General features: G+C 36.6%; 1 protein-coding gene across 1 annotated transcript in view; it reads right to left on the bottom strand.

The window, feature by feature from the left end:
* Positions 1 to 16,122, bottom strand: part of SECISBP2L (SECIS binding protein 2 like) — a 30,062-nt gene continuing 13,940 nt past the window's right edge. The window contains exons 6-18 of the mRNA XM_030498169.1: positions 16,087 to 16,111; positions 15,174 to 15,289; positions 13,464 to 13,595; positions 13,081 to 13,164; positions 11,874 to 12,041; positions 11,575 to 11,716; positions 9,763 to 9,932; positions 8,373 to 8,505; positions 7,929 to 8,091; positions 7,103 to 7,323; positions 6,302 to 6,456; positions 5,594 to 5,813; positions 1 to 4,607 (exon numbers count right to left, since the gene is read on the bottom strand). Of these exons, the coding sequence (XP_030354029.1) occupies positions 3,934 to 4,607; positions 5,594 to 5,813; positions 6,302 to 6,456; positions 7,103 to 7,323; positions 7,929 to 8,091; positions 8,373 to 8,505; positions 9,763 to 9,932; positions 11,575 to 11,716; positions 11,874 to 12,041; positions 13,081 to 13,164; positions 13,464 to 13,595; positions 15,174 to 15,289; positions 16,087 to 16,111 (2,403 nt within the window). The 3' untranslated portion in view covers positions 1 to 3,933. The remainder of the gene's footprint in view (positions 4,608 to 5,593; positions 5,814 to 6,301; positions 6,457 to 7,102; positions 7,324 to 7,928; positions 8,092 to 8,372; positions 8,506 to 9,762; positions 9,933 to 11,574; positions 11,717 to 11,873; positions 12,042 to 13,080; positions 13,165 to 13,463; positions 13,596 to 15,173; positions 15,290 to 16,086; positions 16,112 to 16,122) is intronic.

Genomic DNA, 16,122 nt, shown 5'->3' with positions numbered 1-16,122 from the left:
TAAATTTCTACAATCATTTTTATTAGTTATGGAAGAATTCCCCACTAGTATTTACATAGTGCAAAAAAGCTGTTATTACTCCAAAAAGTACGGTAGACAGAACAATTATCCTTCATACAGCAAAAAAGAAATGGAACAAAACCCTTCATATTGTATTTCATACTGATTTTTCTACTGCTTTAACCTAAATATTACTATAAATTTTAAGACATTAAACAGCTTTCCTTAGTAGAATCTATTTAAAAGTAAAATATACGAACTATTCATCAACATTTAGAAGGTGGGCTGTGCCAACTGGGTTTCTACTTTCAGCTTTATCATTCATTGGCGAGGAAGTTTCGGGTTTGACATTCTCGTATTTCCTTGTGTGTGGCAGGGTGGGTAGAAGACCCACGTTACTTGTTTCTATGGCTTGCTTCTGCTGGTTTTCGTTTCATTAACAAATTGTCATGTCTAATTTTTAACTGGCTAACATTGACATCAACTCAGTAAAGTTTCATTAGTTGGCACAACTTCACAGGAAATACTTAATGACAGTTCAGCAAACAGCAGCTTTTCAAACAATAATACTTTTTACATATGTATTTAAAGTAACATTATTAAAATTTAAGCTTGTGTTAAAGAACTGGACAGAATCACATTGTGTAAGCTCCCACCCACCCAAATGAGCATAAAGACACCTCTTATCTTTACCAGAAGAACACCAACAAGTGCATTACTGAACATTTTCTATAATAAGCTTTTAAAACACAGGTCAATACCCTCTGTCACTGTTCAGCTCCAGTCCTACAACTACCTGCACACAACTTAAGCAGATAAACAGGCCACTGATTTAAGCCAGTGGAACTAATGCTCTTAAGCATGTGTTTGCAGGATCAGGTGCCTAACTGTACTCAGACATTGTTACTCGGTCCACCTAAGGACAAAGTTCTTCAGATTTTTCCCTTTTACATATTTGTAATCCACTTACTTTGACAGAGATACTCAAAGTATTTATATAAATAGGCTGTATACATAGACACCTCTACCAGATTTAAAGATCCCTACCCCTACCACAGGTACATTAGTTTGGATTTTACCAGATAAATTAAGGGGTTGAAATAATTTCTATAAAGGATGTCTTAAGAAAAGTAGATTTGTTTTCCGAATAATCATTTTCACAACAAAAATATCTATACACCTGTAACTACAGAAACATCTCCTGGGGACAGTAACAACCTGTATAGTACACTGCATACCTTTATACTGAAATAGAAATTCAGCTACTTTAAAAAAAAAAAATCATCGTATTGTAAAACATTTGTTTTTCTTTCTAAATTCTGGTGATAACAGAATCAAAATTACCACAGTGAGATACTCTCTTCAAGTGCTTCAAGTGGCAAGGAACTTCCCTAATTTTAGATGCAAATGGATCACTCCCAAAGGAATTGCAATTTCATTCTCAGAGTTATTGCTCATTCCCAGCTTATCAAAAGGAAGCACTAAAACCCAGTTTCCTGTACTCAGTTTCAGTTTGCTCCTCTAAGGGTGATCTGCCACATTTGAAAAAGAGACTAGTTCCTTATTTGCTGGCAAATTGAGAGATATTAGAAGTGCTGTATCACCTTCAAGAACTCTATCAAACCTGTAGCAAAACTGCAGTTAAATAGTGGGCTGAATATTACAAGACTTCTTTGATACAAACATCAGAAAATTTTAAAATGACAGTCCAAGTTCAGAAAAGACATATAAAAAGATGCGCCTTTGATGTTAATACTTCAAGATCAAAAGTTATTTGAATCACTGGCACTGAAAAAGCAAAAGGAAAAATTACAAACACCTTTGTTTTTTTTTGATGTTCTGGTGAAGTTTTGCCCTCAGTGTATCCATGGATCTCAGCTAGTGTCGAGACATGTGCTTACACATCCAAGGGCAAGTTTTGCTTGTCAGCAGTTCAAACACTTATCATTTCCTAAAGCAAAAACTCTTTCAAAACATACAGACAGTAGAAATCTGCCATTTTACATACAGTAAAAGGTTTAACATTCAGGAGGCATCATTCCTTAGTCTTGGTTTTCCTATAAAATGCCTGTTGTAACATCCAGGAAGATTACATTAAGGAACTAAGAACATGACAGAACAGCCAGTTGTCCTAGCAGCTCTCTATACTGCTTATCTACATAGCATTTGCTATGCCTATTAAAGCATTATTTACATAATACACACAGTTTTTATTATACTCATTAGCATCCAAAAAACCCAGGGGTAGATGACTTCTAAACCTGGAGTCTTATTTTCCCAGTGCAACTTAAAATGCCAGCATCACTAGTACTATAAGCATTGGTCCCATATTAATATAAGTGTGGACTAAATACTTAACTAAGCTATCCATTTCTTGTGGGTTTTTCTTTTCTTTTTCAGCCTACCCAGAGGATTTTTATGCATTTTGATACAAGTGATCAAGAAAAATGAAGTGAAATTAAAAGAAACATACATTTACTATAAAAGTGTTATTCATGTGAGTTACTCTTTGGCTACTCTTGTAGTGAAGCTCCTGCTGCCAGCAGTTTCAGTACATCCCTTGCCAATATAAGACAAAAATGGAAAATATACTCCTTACATGCAACATTTAGACACATACTCCATCTTCAATCTATAATGCATTCATTATTAGTTGATGGATTTTGCTTCAATATTCAGAACAAAACATGGAACAATTCTCCAGCAACATGTATGTTTCAGGGAGGGCGTATTTTTGCTTCTTTTACCTCAGAACCACTGAAATACCTCCCCATACTACAGGGCACTTCCTCCTTTCCTGGAAAACTACTTCCTTTTCTACTCTAGAGATCAACTCCTAAAGCTGCTACAACTGTGAGAACAAAGAGAGGTCACATTTTGAGTAAGAATTGCCAAGATACATCCTGAACTCAACACAGGGGCGGCCAAGATCAGAGCATGCAGATGAACACGTAGATACACTGAGCCATCACATCGTTCACACTTGCTGCTAAAGGATTATTCTTGCTTTTTGCAATGTTATGTAGGTTACAATATGCAAAACAGCATTCCTGAGGTAAGTGACAGGAGAAAGAGGAAGTCATCAGTTTGCTAAGAGCCCTGGATAGAGATTATGGTTAGTGATTCACTTTGTGTGGTTTGGCAGACAGCAACTGTGGAGAGAACGAGGAATTTTTGTTTTCTTTCCTGCCTTTAATGCAGTGTTTTCACCTTGGAAAAACAAAACAGAACAAAAGAAAAAACCCACAAAACCCACAACCCAAAATATTTATTATTTTCCCTCTGGTTTAAAGTTTTTCTGGAATCAAAGTTGTTGTAGCTTATTGTAACCATCTCAACTATCATCAGCTTTTTAACGATGCATTCACCGAGACCAACCAAAAAGCTACATCTTGGCATAAGAATCATGCATAGATTTCTCTACTATTTACTGTTCATTAAGACTGCAAATGGGGTTTTATAGTTTTCCTTTGAAGAAAACTAAAATTTTACTTCTAGATGGAACTAGAAAATCACAGCCAAAATCACTGACGTGCCTGGCATAACAGCATAACACCAATGTAAAGGGTTGGTCATTTGTCAGTCTTAACATAGGTTATCTGTGTGAAAATGAGCTAAATGGTTACATCTTAATGAATGTTGCTTACAACTGGTCAGTTACAAGATGTTTCCTTTTACAAAAGATCAAATGAATACTTACTGACAAATTTTCCACACAGTTTCTATTCTGGGAAAAAGATATTGATTAAAAGCTAAGTTAGTTCTTAAATCAAGTAACAGACAACTACAAAAATATTGTTGTGAATTAAATACACATATTAAATGTTTAACAGTGCAAAATGTTGAGATGAAGCATACGAAATAATGGCTGCAACCTTTACAACAGTTAGTTTTAATATTATTTCTAAAAAGTTCCTGAGTTCCTGCTTATTTTTATGGCATATAGATGGAATCTGTGTGTTCTTTATTCAAAGAACTGCAAATCGTGGGTTTATGTTGAGCGGTACTTGCGTGCTTATCATTTGTCCATTCCTCACCATCAGTGACTGGATCAGCCTGCTCAGAAGTCTCTAATTCTTCCTCTTCACTTTGTTCTGTGTTGTCTTCTTCGGCACCGCTAAGGGTCTTCCCAAGCTGAAGAGTCTCCATAGTTCTCTGGGTCTCTGAAACCCAAGATTCAATTCTGCTGTTAAGCTGAACCTCTGCAGAGATTGGTTCATGGGCATAATCCTCATCATCATCTTCCTCCTCCTCTTCCTCCTCTTCTAGCATTCCTGGTACAAGAGTACTGGTGGTACTGGTCATGGAGGAATTCAAAAGATCTCGGCAGCTGCCATCCAGTGATCCTGTTTCTGTGCTCTGCTGTGAGGCCCATTCCAGATTGTCATCTGGTTTCACCTCATCTTTGTCACCTGGTGTGGCTTTTCCATGATTTGTTGCTGAGGTAGCGCCAGTTGTAGCCAAAGGTGGTTGTTTATTAATAGTGGCTTTTTCAATTTGACCATTACCAGCTTTTTCTGTTACTGCAGTCTTACATGAGGATTCTCTCTCATTTTCAGAGGTTTCTAACCCATCAGATGTTTCCACCATATTTCTCCAGTTTGTTTCTACAAGTTTCAAAAGAAGTTTAAGTAGAAAACATTAATTCTTTCTATAAAGAAGTATTTCCCCTGAACATCCCAAAATTGCTTAAGTAGCAATAAGAGCTAATGATTTTAATATTATTCTATGCTTGCAAGAAAAGCTTCAATTAGGAAAAGGAAGGAGAGAAATGGAGAGACAACAGAAAGAGCTGTGAATAACTTTAGGTTTTTACAGTACCCTTAACCAGACATTACAAAGTTGAAAGTTGGTGCACTTAGTTTCCTGTGTAAACTGTGGAAGCACCAGAGGTAACAGTGAGTGTGGTCAAGGAGGTTACTCTCAAGCATAATTTAAAAACAGAAAACTGCTACAGTATTAAGTCATCTATTAAGGTCTTTTCGAAAAACATTTAACGAATTAGTCTAAGACACCACAAAAGAACTAATTAAAACCAAGATAATTTTCTTTTTAATACACCATAAGACTGAAAAAGAGGAGTTGTTTGACTTCAAACAAGCATTCCCCCTTTTATCCCCTCTGGCATCTGGGCTTAAGCAACTGGCTAAATAAGTTTGCCTTTTGCTCACACTAGAATCACTCACTACCATCTCATGTTTCAATAATTAAGCCACATATCCTATCTTCAGAGACCTCAGTAACTTAGTTCCTACCCTGTCATTAGTTTTTCCTCAATCATATAATAATCAATTCTGCGTTTGGTATCAGTTCTACATCAGTTCAATAAAACTGGAGAAGATACCTCCACTGATGCAAGTTAGGTAACTTAACACTTCTGAGGATTAGAAATTCAAATTACTATTTTTATATAGTTCAAAGAAAAGAATTGCTTACAAAAGTCCCTGAAGTCTAACCCATTTTCTCTTATCCCTGAAAACTGTAGAATACTGTAATTTATGAAGAAATATTGTATTTTTGGCTACAGTTTGCAATGAGCATCATTTGGAAAATTCCAGCTCCTAGTTACAAAAGTAAGTTTTAAGACACTTACCATATTCTTTCTCATTCACTTCGGATATGGGTTCAGAAATAACACTACAGAATGAGATAGCACTTGCTGCAGAAGGGTTACGAGAATGGCCCATATGATGGGGTGCCTTCTTGACGTTCTTCAAGGCTTCTTCTGCCTGCTCCTGTTCCATTGCAGCAACCATATCTCTGTATGCTTTTCTGGCCTCTTCAGTCAGTGATACCAGCTTATTAAATAGGTCCTAAGTACGAAGGCAGTTTTTATAATCAGTAGTTCTTCCTAATAATTTCCACTTTAAATTACTCCTTTTAGTCAGAGGTATACCACATAGTAAGCCTTAAGCTTATTAGCACCAAATAGCTTTACTTTAACTAAAAATTATTCTACGTATTAAATCAAAATACCACCCCATGTTTATGCAGCTTTAAGGAAATATAAGAAATACTGGATTTTTTATTTTTTTTTTTTAAATACAATTTTAAGCCTTCCAGAGAGTTTCAGATGGCATTTAAGTCTATTTGAAAGCTACAAAGATGTTGCAACTGAAGTGTTTCAACACAGTCTCTCAGTTCTGTAAATACTTCCTTTCAAAGAAAACCACACTCTAATATAGATTAGGTCAGGGTCATTATCAAATGCATATTAGTTAGGTGGGCTCTCCATGCCAAATAAATTCTTAACGGAACATAATTGTTTATTCCAGCCATTGACATGAATGGATTTACTCACCTCAGCACCAGAGTAGTTGAAGATACCCACTACACTAACAGGAACCAGCTTGTTCACACAACGGCCAAGAGCTTTCCGGCCAAGAGCAAAGACAAAAGGAATTTCTTGTTCCCGTGCCATGGCTATTACGTTATATAGAGCTTCATCCAGTCCACCTTGGAGAAAGCAATTTTAAATACATATCTAATCAGTTAAAGTCACAGTATGGTGCTATACAACACTCTATCCCATTTTAATTGCAACTGGTCAGTAAAACTTCAATACACAGAGTCACCAGCTATTATGTCTTACAAGATAACAAGCTGTACGTTTCAAGTATAGTCAGTATAGATCAAGGCAACATTCTGTATTCTCTATTAGTCCTGCACACAAACTAAACCAGAATTTTTTACAGCTCTTTTCTTGAGCAGAGCTTTGCTATTCTCCTATCTCAGGATGCCTCTATCTACACTTCTGGCTGTAGCAAAATGTGTTGGTTGGCTAACTAAGCAATTCACACTCCTCTCAAGGAATCCTCCTTAAGAGCACCCAAAGCTCAGAACTCTAGATGTATCAAAGACTAAACAGAATATAATTTGTTTATTGTATTTGTTATAATATCTATTTTTCTTTAAGTTTTTCACCTCTCATAAACGAGTTTCTTCCAGAATTGAGTAGAAGAGAATGAATGTGGAGTGGCAATTACACAACTGATTCTGGGTGTTACATCACACATAGTAACTAAAAAAATGTTTAAACCATGCTAATCAGCATAAGAAAACTGTAAACAGTTAAATGCACACTTATTTTTATCACTTATACCTTTTGACTGGATTTTCTCGCAGTTGGGAGATATGATTACACACTTGATCTTATTTAGTTTCATATGCTTAGTAACCTCACGCAACCCCATAACAAGTCTTCTCCTTGCTTTAGCTCTCATGGGATCCTTTTGATAAATACGTTCCTGGAAGCTGACAAGCTCTTGCAATAGGAGAGTCACGCACTCATCTATTTCTTTACTTAGCACTTGGTTACAGTATCTGTCAATTCAAAAAACATCCAATATTAGCATAGCACATAATCAGTACTATTGCACTGAGCCTTTTCTTTTACCAAATAATTTTAATTCCTTGGAACAGTTGCTAAACTGCTATTAAAGTTATTAAAAGGATTTCAGACATCAGACTGTATACTGTAAGATAAAAATACATCTAGGAAAATTTGTATTTCTGCTAACATCCCTCACCTCAAGAAGTCAGTCAAAAAATATTCAAAAATACTAAAATTACACCACTAGGTGCCACAAGCCACTGGTCCTTAATTTGGTTCTCTGTAAGTATTCCTTCCCACCCAAAGTGGATGTAGCCCTCCTTTAAAAAAATTTTTTTGAGAATACTTCCACCTAGCTTATTTTTTGCAGCAACCAAAGTAGTCCAATGTGCATGTGTGTGCATATATCTACACGCATTTATGTATGTATACACACACACACAGAGCAATCCACCTAAGGCAGAAACTTCTATTGATGAAAGGGTAGGTTATGTTCATTAAACTCCTCCTAAGTCTACTAAAGCTATCCACACTTAAAAGACAAAGTGACTGAAGCGCAAGCCTTGAATTTATATTAATAACGCAAAACTCTTACTCTCTGAATCTCTTGCTGTGAATTTTGGTTATTGCAGAAGATGCCATTGGACTGCCTATTCCAGAACTAGCAGGTGAACCCTGCGACACTGGGGTCATGCAGTACGGAGAATTCTGACTTGCCGGTGAAAGCGAAGTATCACTAGTCATGCTTAGTCCAGTCTCTGAAAAACAGTTTTGCAACATTACAAAAGGCAAAGACATTTTCACATAAAAGAAACAGCATCACACTTCTGGATCCCTCTCTTGCTTTTCCCAAATTATGTTCTGAAAAACTAAACAGTGTTCTTCCCTGGAGCGGGGAGAAGGGGGATCGGGACAAAACAAGCACATACCCAACGTTCAGTATGGGTTGGATAAATAATCAATATTTGATTATTTATTTAAAATATCCAGCACAATTGTGGGGGGGGAGGAAAGGGGAGCTAGAGAGATGGAGACCAACCTTCTTGAGAGGCCAGCTCCTGAGACTGATCAGCAGTCACATTTATATGAACCTCTTTCTGCTCGTCAGATCCCAACAGGCTGTGGTCAGCTGACAAACGGCCTTTCTTCTCTTCTCTCTCTTTCAAAATGATCTAGGAACAAACCCAACAGCTGTCAGTGTCTGAAAATTACAGATACCTGTAAAGAAAAATGTCTATTTGCTTGAATGTAACACAAAATAAAGTTAAACAAGTTGTATTGAACTTTCCTACTCATGCCAGGATAGAAAACCCTGAAATCATTTCAGTTTCCTCTTTGATCACAAACAGTATTTCATTTCAGCATTATACAGATGGTCTACGCAATACTCTCATACTTCTACATAAATAGTGCTTTCAACAGTTCATTTTAATATTAACTACTTTCACAATTTTTCTGACACATAACACTCATTAACAATTCTTTCATTCCCACCCCTGTAAAGAAACCTTATGCAAGAATACTAGTCATCTTTGTGAAGCAGCAGAACACACAGAATCCTTCCTATACAAGAAAAGAAAGTGCAAAGGTAAGTAGCCATGGATATATTGGTATTACTATGATAATTAACAACAACATATAAGGTATTGACAACAGAGAGCTCGGAAAACCCTTCTGAACAGGTAGCTGTGAATTTCTTTAGCTCAAGTAGATCATGGATCAGTCAGAAAGATTGCTAGGGAGGCAGGGAGGAAAGCGACTTCACCCAAGCCACCCTTTGTACAGGCACAGCTTTACCAGTTCTAACTGCCCATACCATAAAGTGATCTTGACAAGAAATGTGGAGCATGAGTACAGGTGACTTTCACACTTTAAAAAAAAACACAAAAACCAACCAACCAAAAAAAACCAAACCACAAATGAAAAAAACCAACCAACCAACCCAAAAAAAAAAAAAAAAAAACCAAAACAAAAAAAACACCAACCAAAGCCAAAATCACTTCTAAAATCTACTCAAAAAACCCACCCAAAATCATATTTTTACTGCAAGTTCTATACCCATCTCTAAAAGCAGAGAAGCAAAATTTAAGCTTAGCATACTATATTGCACTACAAACTAGGATTCAGCATGAAAAAACTGCAAACTCTCCCATATTCCTAGTGCTTATAGTAAAAAAAAAAAAAAAAAAAAAATCTTGCGATCTGTACTGAGATAGATTTGTACCATTTACAACTAATTATGGGGATATGAAAGTCATGTCGCATGCCTAGATCCAAAGGACAGGACATCAGTGCAACAGGAGCTAGGAGGTAGAAGCTCACAACTCTCTTACCCAATGCTCACGGTCGCTAGTCCTCAAGTAAGAAAATACAAGTATGTTTCTGAAGTTTGAGTGTGGATCAAGACACCCCACGGTTGACATATTTACCTTTTTAAGTGCTGTAGGGCGTTTCAGTTTTGCAATCTCCCTTTCTTTTCCTCTTTTCACTTTTGGAGCAGTTGAATCCAAAGGATTAAGGCAACCCATTGACGGCTGTCCTTTTGTTAAGGACTTTCTGTTGGCAGATTCTTTGGTATGAAAGGGAGCAGCACTGCCAACTAAATACAAGAAAGATATTAGTTTCACCAAAAGACATGTCAGCTTCATTTCAACACTGTTTTCAGTATTTCCACTGATGAATTCTCAAAGTAGATTTTCCTTCCTTGGAAAAAAGCAGTTCATAATGACAGGAAAATTACATCATCAGATATTGTTGCTCCCAGATGGTTTTAAGCTTTCTTCAAACTTAGCCTCATGTTTTAGGAAGCTATGGATTCCAGGAAAGGAATTACTTTACTGGTAAGGGATCTCTTTCAAATGAGCTTTATTAGTAAGCCGATAATAGCAAGATAAGTTGCAAATATTTATCCAAACATTGAGTTTTAGCTGTCAAAGTCTTGATTAGTTGACAGGACAAAATAGAAGAGAGTAAAGCATGTAGTTAAGTGTATCTTCTACAAGAAAGAATAAAACAAACATGGACTCCAATGGAAATGCGAACTGTTCTTTGCTGAGCTTTGTTTGATATAACCTTGCCAACTTGAATTAATGTTTGAACACAGCTGAAATTCAAAGCAGGTAAATGAAGCAACACACAAGAAGGAAAATGGTAACTATGTCCATAACAATGGACTCTAGGCTACATATTTACTGCTCAGGAATGAGATTCATGGGTTATAATAGATAATTACAAAAATGTCTGTTCTGTATTCAGCAGCAAACATTAAAAAAGCTAATTTAATGTTAAGTATTGAAAAAGAAAGAGAGGAAAAAAGCATATGTAAACTATTGCATATATTCATGATGGAACTATAACTTAATATTCTGTGCATGTCTGACCTTCCTTATTTTCAAAAAGATACAACAAAACTACAAGAAGGTACAGAGAAAGCGATCTGGAACATGCTTCCACAGTGGAATAACTAAACAGACCAGGACTCTTCAGACTACAAAAGATATGACAGACCTCTAAGAATCAGAGGAGGAGAACAGGGAATGAATTTTTCAGTCTTTGTAATACAGAGGCTATGAAAGCTAACAAAACTGCGAGTGGGGTACAACCAACCCAACCCTGACTGCCACCCCCAAAAAAACCCCAAAAACACAGAAGGAAAAGCTTCTCCACACAGCATGTGGTAAGGTTAGAATTCACTATCATCAGACCTTATAGACTGTAAAAGCATGTGATGGAAGTGATGGATAGCTTAGGAAACAAATTTGATTTTAGAAAGCCTGGGGTCAGGAGGTCATGAACTACAATGAGTAGAGGTGGAAGAATATCCTGGAGAGGTATCCCTCTGTATCAGTCACAGGTATCCTTACTAAGCTGCTTTCCAAGAGAATTTTGTAATATCTGTGGTAAATGTTTGGTTTGATCTAATACAATTCTTCTCACATATTCATTTTAGCACTGAATTACAATCAAGACATGAATCCTGAGTTTTGAATAGCAGGTCTTAGGAGAAGTTTGTCCTCAATTATACATGGACTTTCACCATTGCATACTGCAGCTCAGACGAAGATAGCACAGGTAAATTTTGAGAACATACCAAGAAAGTTTTCCCAGGTTTTTATTATGATTATATTAAAAAACTAAAACTTGACAGGAAAACAACTCAACCCATATTTAAGATGCTCAGATTGATCACATTTATTTTGTCACAAAACACATTCAGCCATGGTCAGGCAGCTCAGAAATACCTGTGTATGAGAGAGGCCTGGTGTTGGTGATCTGACGAGCTTTCATTGCTTGCTGCTGCTTTTCAAGAGCTGCTAACATGTCCCCCAAATCTAACTGAACAGGGGTCTTGCTCTTCTTTCCAGCTGCTTTTGATAAAGCCTCCTATAACACAAACATCACATGGTGATAAATACAAAGAAATAGTGCCTGCAAAACATTCTTTACAAGGAGAATCTTGCCATTATAGAATAAAGAAGAGCAATGACTAATCGATACTCCTTTTTACCAACTGCTGGGGAGGTGGGGGTGTGCTACTCACTTGAAGTTTTTTCTGTTCCATGCTTATCTCTGAATACTCTTGAGCTGTTGCAAGTGCTGCTGCCAAGGCCTTCTTCTTTTGACTTTTTGCACGCTTTGGTACAGAGGTCGTGATGGGAATTGGAGTTTGGACTATATTGATTGGAGAATTCGCTGGCAAGTCATCCAACTAGGATTTTAAACAAAACGCAAGAAAAACCACAATTAAAAGACATCTCTCTAAAGACCATAAGAAATGTGGCATTCCAGAAACCAAATGAACCATTTCAGTGCTTCAGTCACCAGTATGGCATCCCAATTATTAAATACAGCTAGATGACACAGTAAGTTAACAGAACTAGAAACTCGTGCATTTCATTTTTGCATTAAAACGCTATTATATTTATCTCCAATTATGCCTTCAGAAGGTTTTCTAGTCTGATTGCTGAATAAGGGAGTGTTCTTATCCCCCCTTGCAAAGATTAAGTAGCCTGTATGTATGGTCCTGCAACAAAAACATTTACGTAGATCAGGTATTAAAAGAATATCTTTCAAAAAACTGTTCCTACAGCCTTGAAGCAGATAAAGTTCAGTTTACTTTCATTTCAAAATAAATTACACAAACTGTAGTTATTTTGAAAAACTGACACCATTACTACATATTTGTAGATTGAACAGTTTTAAGCAAAGTCTGCATCAAAGGATCAGTCTGAATGCAAGCCCTTTGAGTCACAAAGAATAACCAGGATGTAGTTTATGTATTAACACAAAAAAAGCTTGATAATCCTCAAAACTAATCTTAGCCTCAAAAATCCTGTTGCATCTACTGTTCACCCAAAATTTAGCATGTGACTTCAAAAAGCACAAAACTCATGAGAAACCAGTGAGATGGAGAAGCTGGGAGCTGGACTCAATGATCCTTATAAGTCGCTTCCAACCTGGGATAGTCTATGATACCAAATATCTATCCATCTATCTTACAGTTTCACTTCGTTAACAATCTCATTAGCAGACAAAAATCCAGCTGTGTTTTTTTCAAAGATGGGTTCTCTACACCACTTTTAACTGGCATTTCTTTACCATCCAAAGCTGGTAACGCCAATACTCCAAGAACATCCAATTTTACTGCATTAAGTACAGTAGTGGAGATTGATGAAGAAATTACACTTATCAAGTAGTCTCAAAATTACTTAACTTAGAAATGCTTTGCAAAACGAATAATTACTTACTACTTTGGGTGAAATCTTTTGCTGCATGTTACCACTTTTACTGCTGCCATTGTCACTATTTAGCTCCGGAAATTCATCTTCATCCTAAACAATACACAAGAACGAAGAGAATGGAACCAAAAGTCACATGAAAAGCATCAACTGAAACAGCTGAAGCTAGAAGAATAAATTGAATCCTGAAGTCCCACATAAGCTAGAAGGGCTTAAAAGTGACGCAAACAGAAAATAACAAAAAATTAACAAAGCATTTTTGTATTTGTATTTTTTTTTTTTTTAAAGAAGAGTAATGTTTTATGCTAAAGAAATCCAATTCCAATTAGGGGGAACATCACTTACTCCACAACTCACACCACTATAGCGCAGAAACAGTTTTCATACACTACCTCAAAATAGAGAGGTTCAGGACTCTGCTCTGTTCTGCTTGACTGGCTTGTAGTTAGAGGTTTTTCATGTCGTTTCTGCAAATTCTGCCTTCTTTCTGAAGACGTGCTGTGGTCTCTGCCTCTGAACCCAGACTGAAAATAATGAACAGGATTTGCATTTTGCAATTTCAGTTTTTCAAGATGTGTGTGCATGCATGTAAGGCTCTCTTGTCCGCTAATCAGCAACTATGGTGATACAGTTTTGACAGAATTAGATTTAATAAGCTGAGCTCTGGTGTTCCCCTGGGGTTTTTCTGTTGCTGTTGTTTGTCATTTTGGGTTTTTTTTTGTTGTTGTTTTAAAACCTGTACTAATATATTCTACAGGTAGTACCAGATTATTCCCCCCTCCCAAGTCAAATACAGCATCAGTATACATTCATCTCTAAATTTCCAATTAAAAAAAAAAAACAACAAAAAAGAAAAAAAATAAGGTCCCTTTGGCCAAACATGAAGAAAACCACAAGAGCTGCTGGTGACTATGTAACTCAGACATGGGTCTTGAGGAACTGTCTATAACCACGATCAAAAGAACTATCTCCCACTACAAAATTATTCTGCTTGCAATTACTGCCACACCAATGTACAGGCCAAAGTACAGGCATAGAGTTCTCTAACAACAAGAGGCCTCTGTAGTATAAACATTCTTCTGTTTATTGCGTGAAAGGTTGGTGGAATCACATGTGCAAGACTGGGTGGCTGAAAGCAAAGCACGATTTGAATCTGAAATTCTGCATCTTTCATGCTAATGTATTTCTGAAGAAAGTGTCCTACGGACCTGGTAAAAATTTAGTTTCAAAGGAAAATAGTTTCTAGAACAATTCTGCCTTGAGGTACAGCGAATTTGGCTGGGGAAACCTAATCTAAAACTGTGCCTGCTTTGCTCTTAAATATCTAAAATAACTGCCAGACATAGAGTCTAAACTATAACTAGATGAAAGGAAATCTGGTTCTTCCTACTCTCCCAATTCCACAAACGACAAATAGTGTCTTCTAAAAGACTCCGATTTAACTACAGATTATAAAAAGATTCAGAACTGCTACACTGCCTGATAGGAGCATCGAGCTTCTTTAAATAATAAACCCTTGGATACCAAATGGCAAGATTCAAGACAAATTAACAGTTGCATGTAAAAAACTAAACAGGGCAAGATAGCTCACATATCTGAGTATACAGACGCATCTATGACAAAGCTCCCACTTCAACCTCAGCTATTCTTGTCTGCAATAACTGAATTCAAGCAAAATGTTAGCAAGTTTGCGGGAGGGCTTTTTTTTTTTTCCTTTTGAAGTGTGAATGGGTCAAAACCTGAACTAACTTTTCTACGCCTACACTGTCTTCATTTCACCGGCTACTTGATGTATGCAATGTTTTTCCTAGGCAGATACATATAAAGAACAGGCTATAGGTAGAAAATTGCCAGACATGTGAAATTGTGTGTGTATATATATATACACACACACACACATATATATATGAAATAGCACAAGCTGAAGAAACATGCAAGGTAGAAATGTGCAACTGGACTTTCAGGTTGAACTTCCACAATTTTCATTCACCATTTTCATTAACTATTCTTCGTATTTTAATTTTATAATGATTTTAAAATTCCTTATTTTCACACATTACAAGAAACTGAATACTTAGATTTTAGAACCATTAGCAACATACCTGTGCACTATTTCTTTGCTCAGCTTGTCTTCCACCTCTAGAAAACGTCTGAGTTTTTTCAATCCAAGGTTTTTTTTGAGTTGCCTGGGAATTTACATTAGTCCAACTTATACCAGCTGAAAATGAGAAGTGCCATCATTGAAAAGATTAATTAGGATGACAGAACACGTCCTAACAACACACATGCCGTCAGAGCCAGGAACGCAATTTTGATACAAATAAAGTTCTCAAAGAAAGTCTAATTCTCCTCTGACAAGACTTCTGTAGCTGTATCTAGACATTAGGAGAATTATGGAAGTCTTAATGGAAGAGTCAGATTATAGACATTCAAACTGCCAACAACCGATCATCAGGAAGCAGTCAGACAAAGGAAACGTCAGGTTCACATTCATACAGATTTGAGTCCAGCCATTAATAGCAGCCCAGACTAAAAACATTTGTTCATGTTACCATACTTCTTTAAAGCTTCAATAAAAGTATGAGTACTTCTCAAATAGACAATGAGAAGTCTTCAACTCTGTTTCTACCCAGATATGAACTTCAGTCTCACAGGGTAAGGAAGCTTGAGGATAAAACACAACAGAAGCACAGCTTTATCTGAATGCTTCCACTGGAGTCTCTGGCTTTCTTTAATTCTTTAAAAGCAGCTGATGACAAATCATTAGTGATAGCTACTTATATACTCATTCATTCAACAAATAACTGGGGTCTTGTTGGAGGTGGTGGAAATTACAGTAAAGACATATCTTCAGAAGATATGTCTGAAGATAATCTTCTGATTGATCATCTGATCAATCAGTGTAGCATGCTGCAAGCAGATCAAAAGATGATTCCTAGCAAAATGTAAAGCAAAATACATGCAAAAGTGACCCAGCTAAATTGTAAACAGCTCATGAGCTAAGACAATACTTACTTGTACTTATTGATGGCTCTACAACCTGAAAAGGAA

The sequence above is a fragment of the Strigops habroptila genome, chromosome 9, assembly GCF_004027225.2.
Source record: "Strigops habroptila isolate Jane chromosome 9, bStrHab1.2.pri, whole genome shotgun sequence".
Lineage (NCBI taxonomy): Eukaryota > Metazoa > Chordata > Aves > Psittaciformes > Psittacidae > Strigops > Strigops habroptila.
Note: the sequence above shows the minus strand (reverse complement) of the source record. Positions and strands in the feature narration are given on the sequence as shown.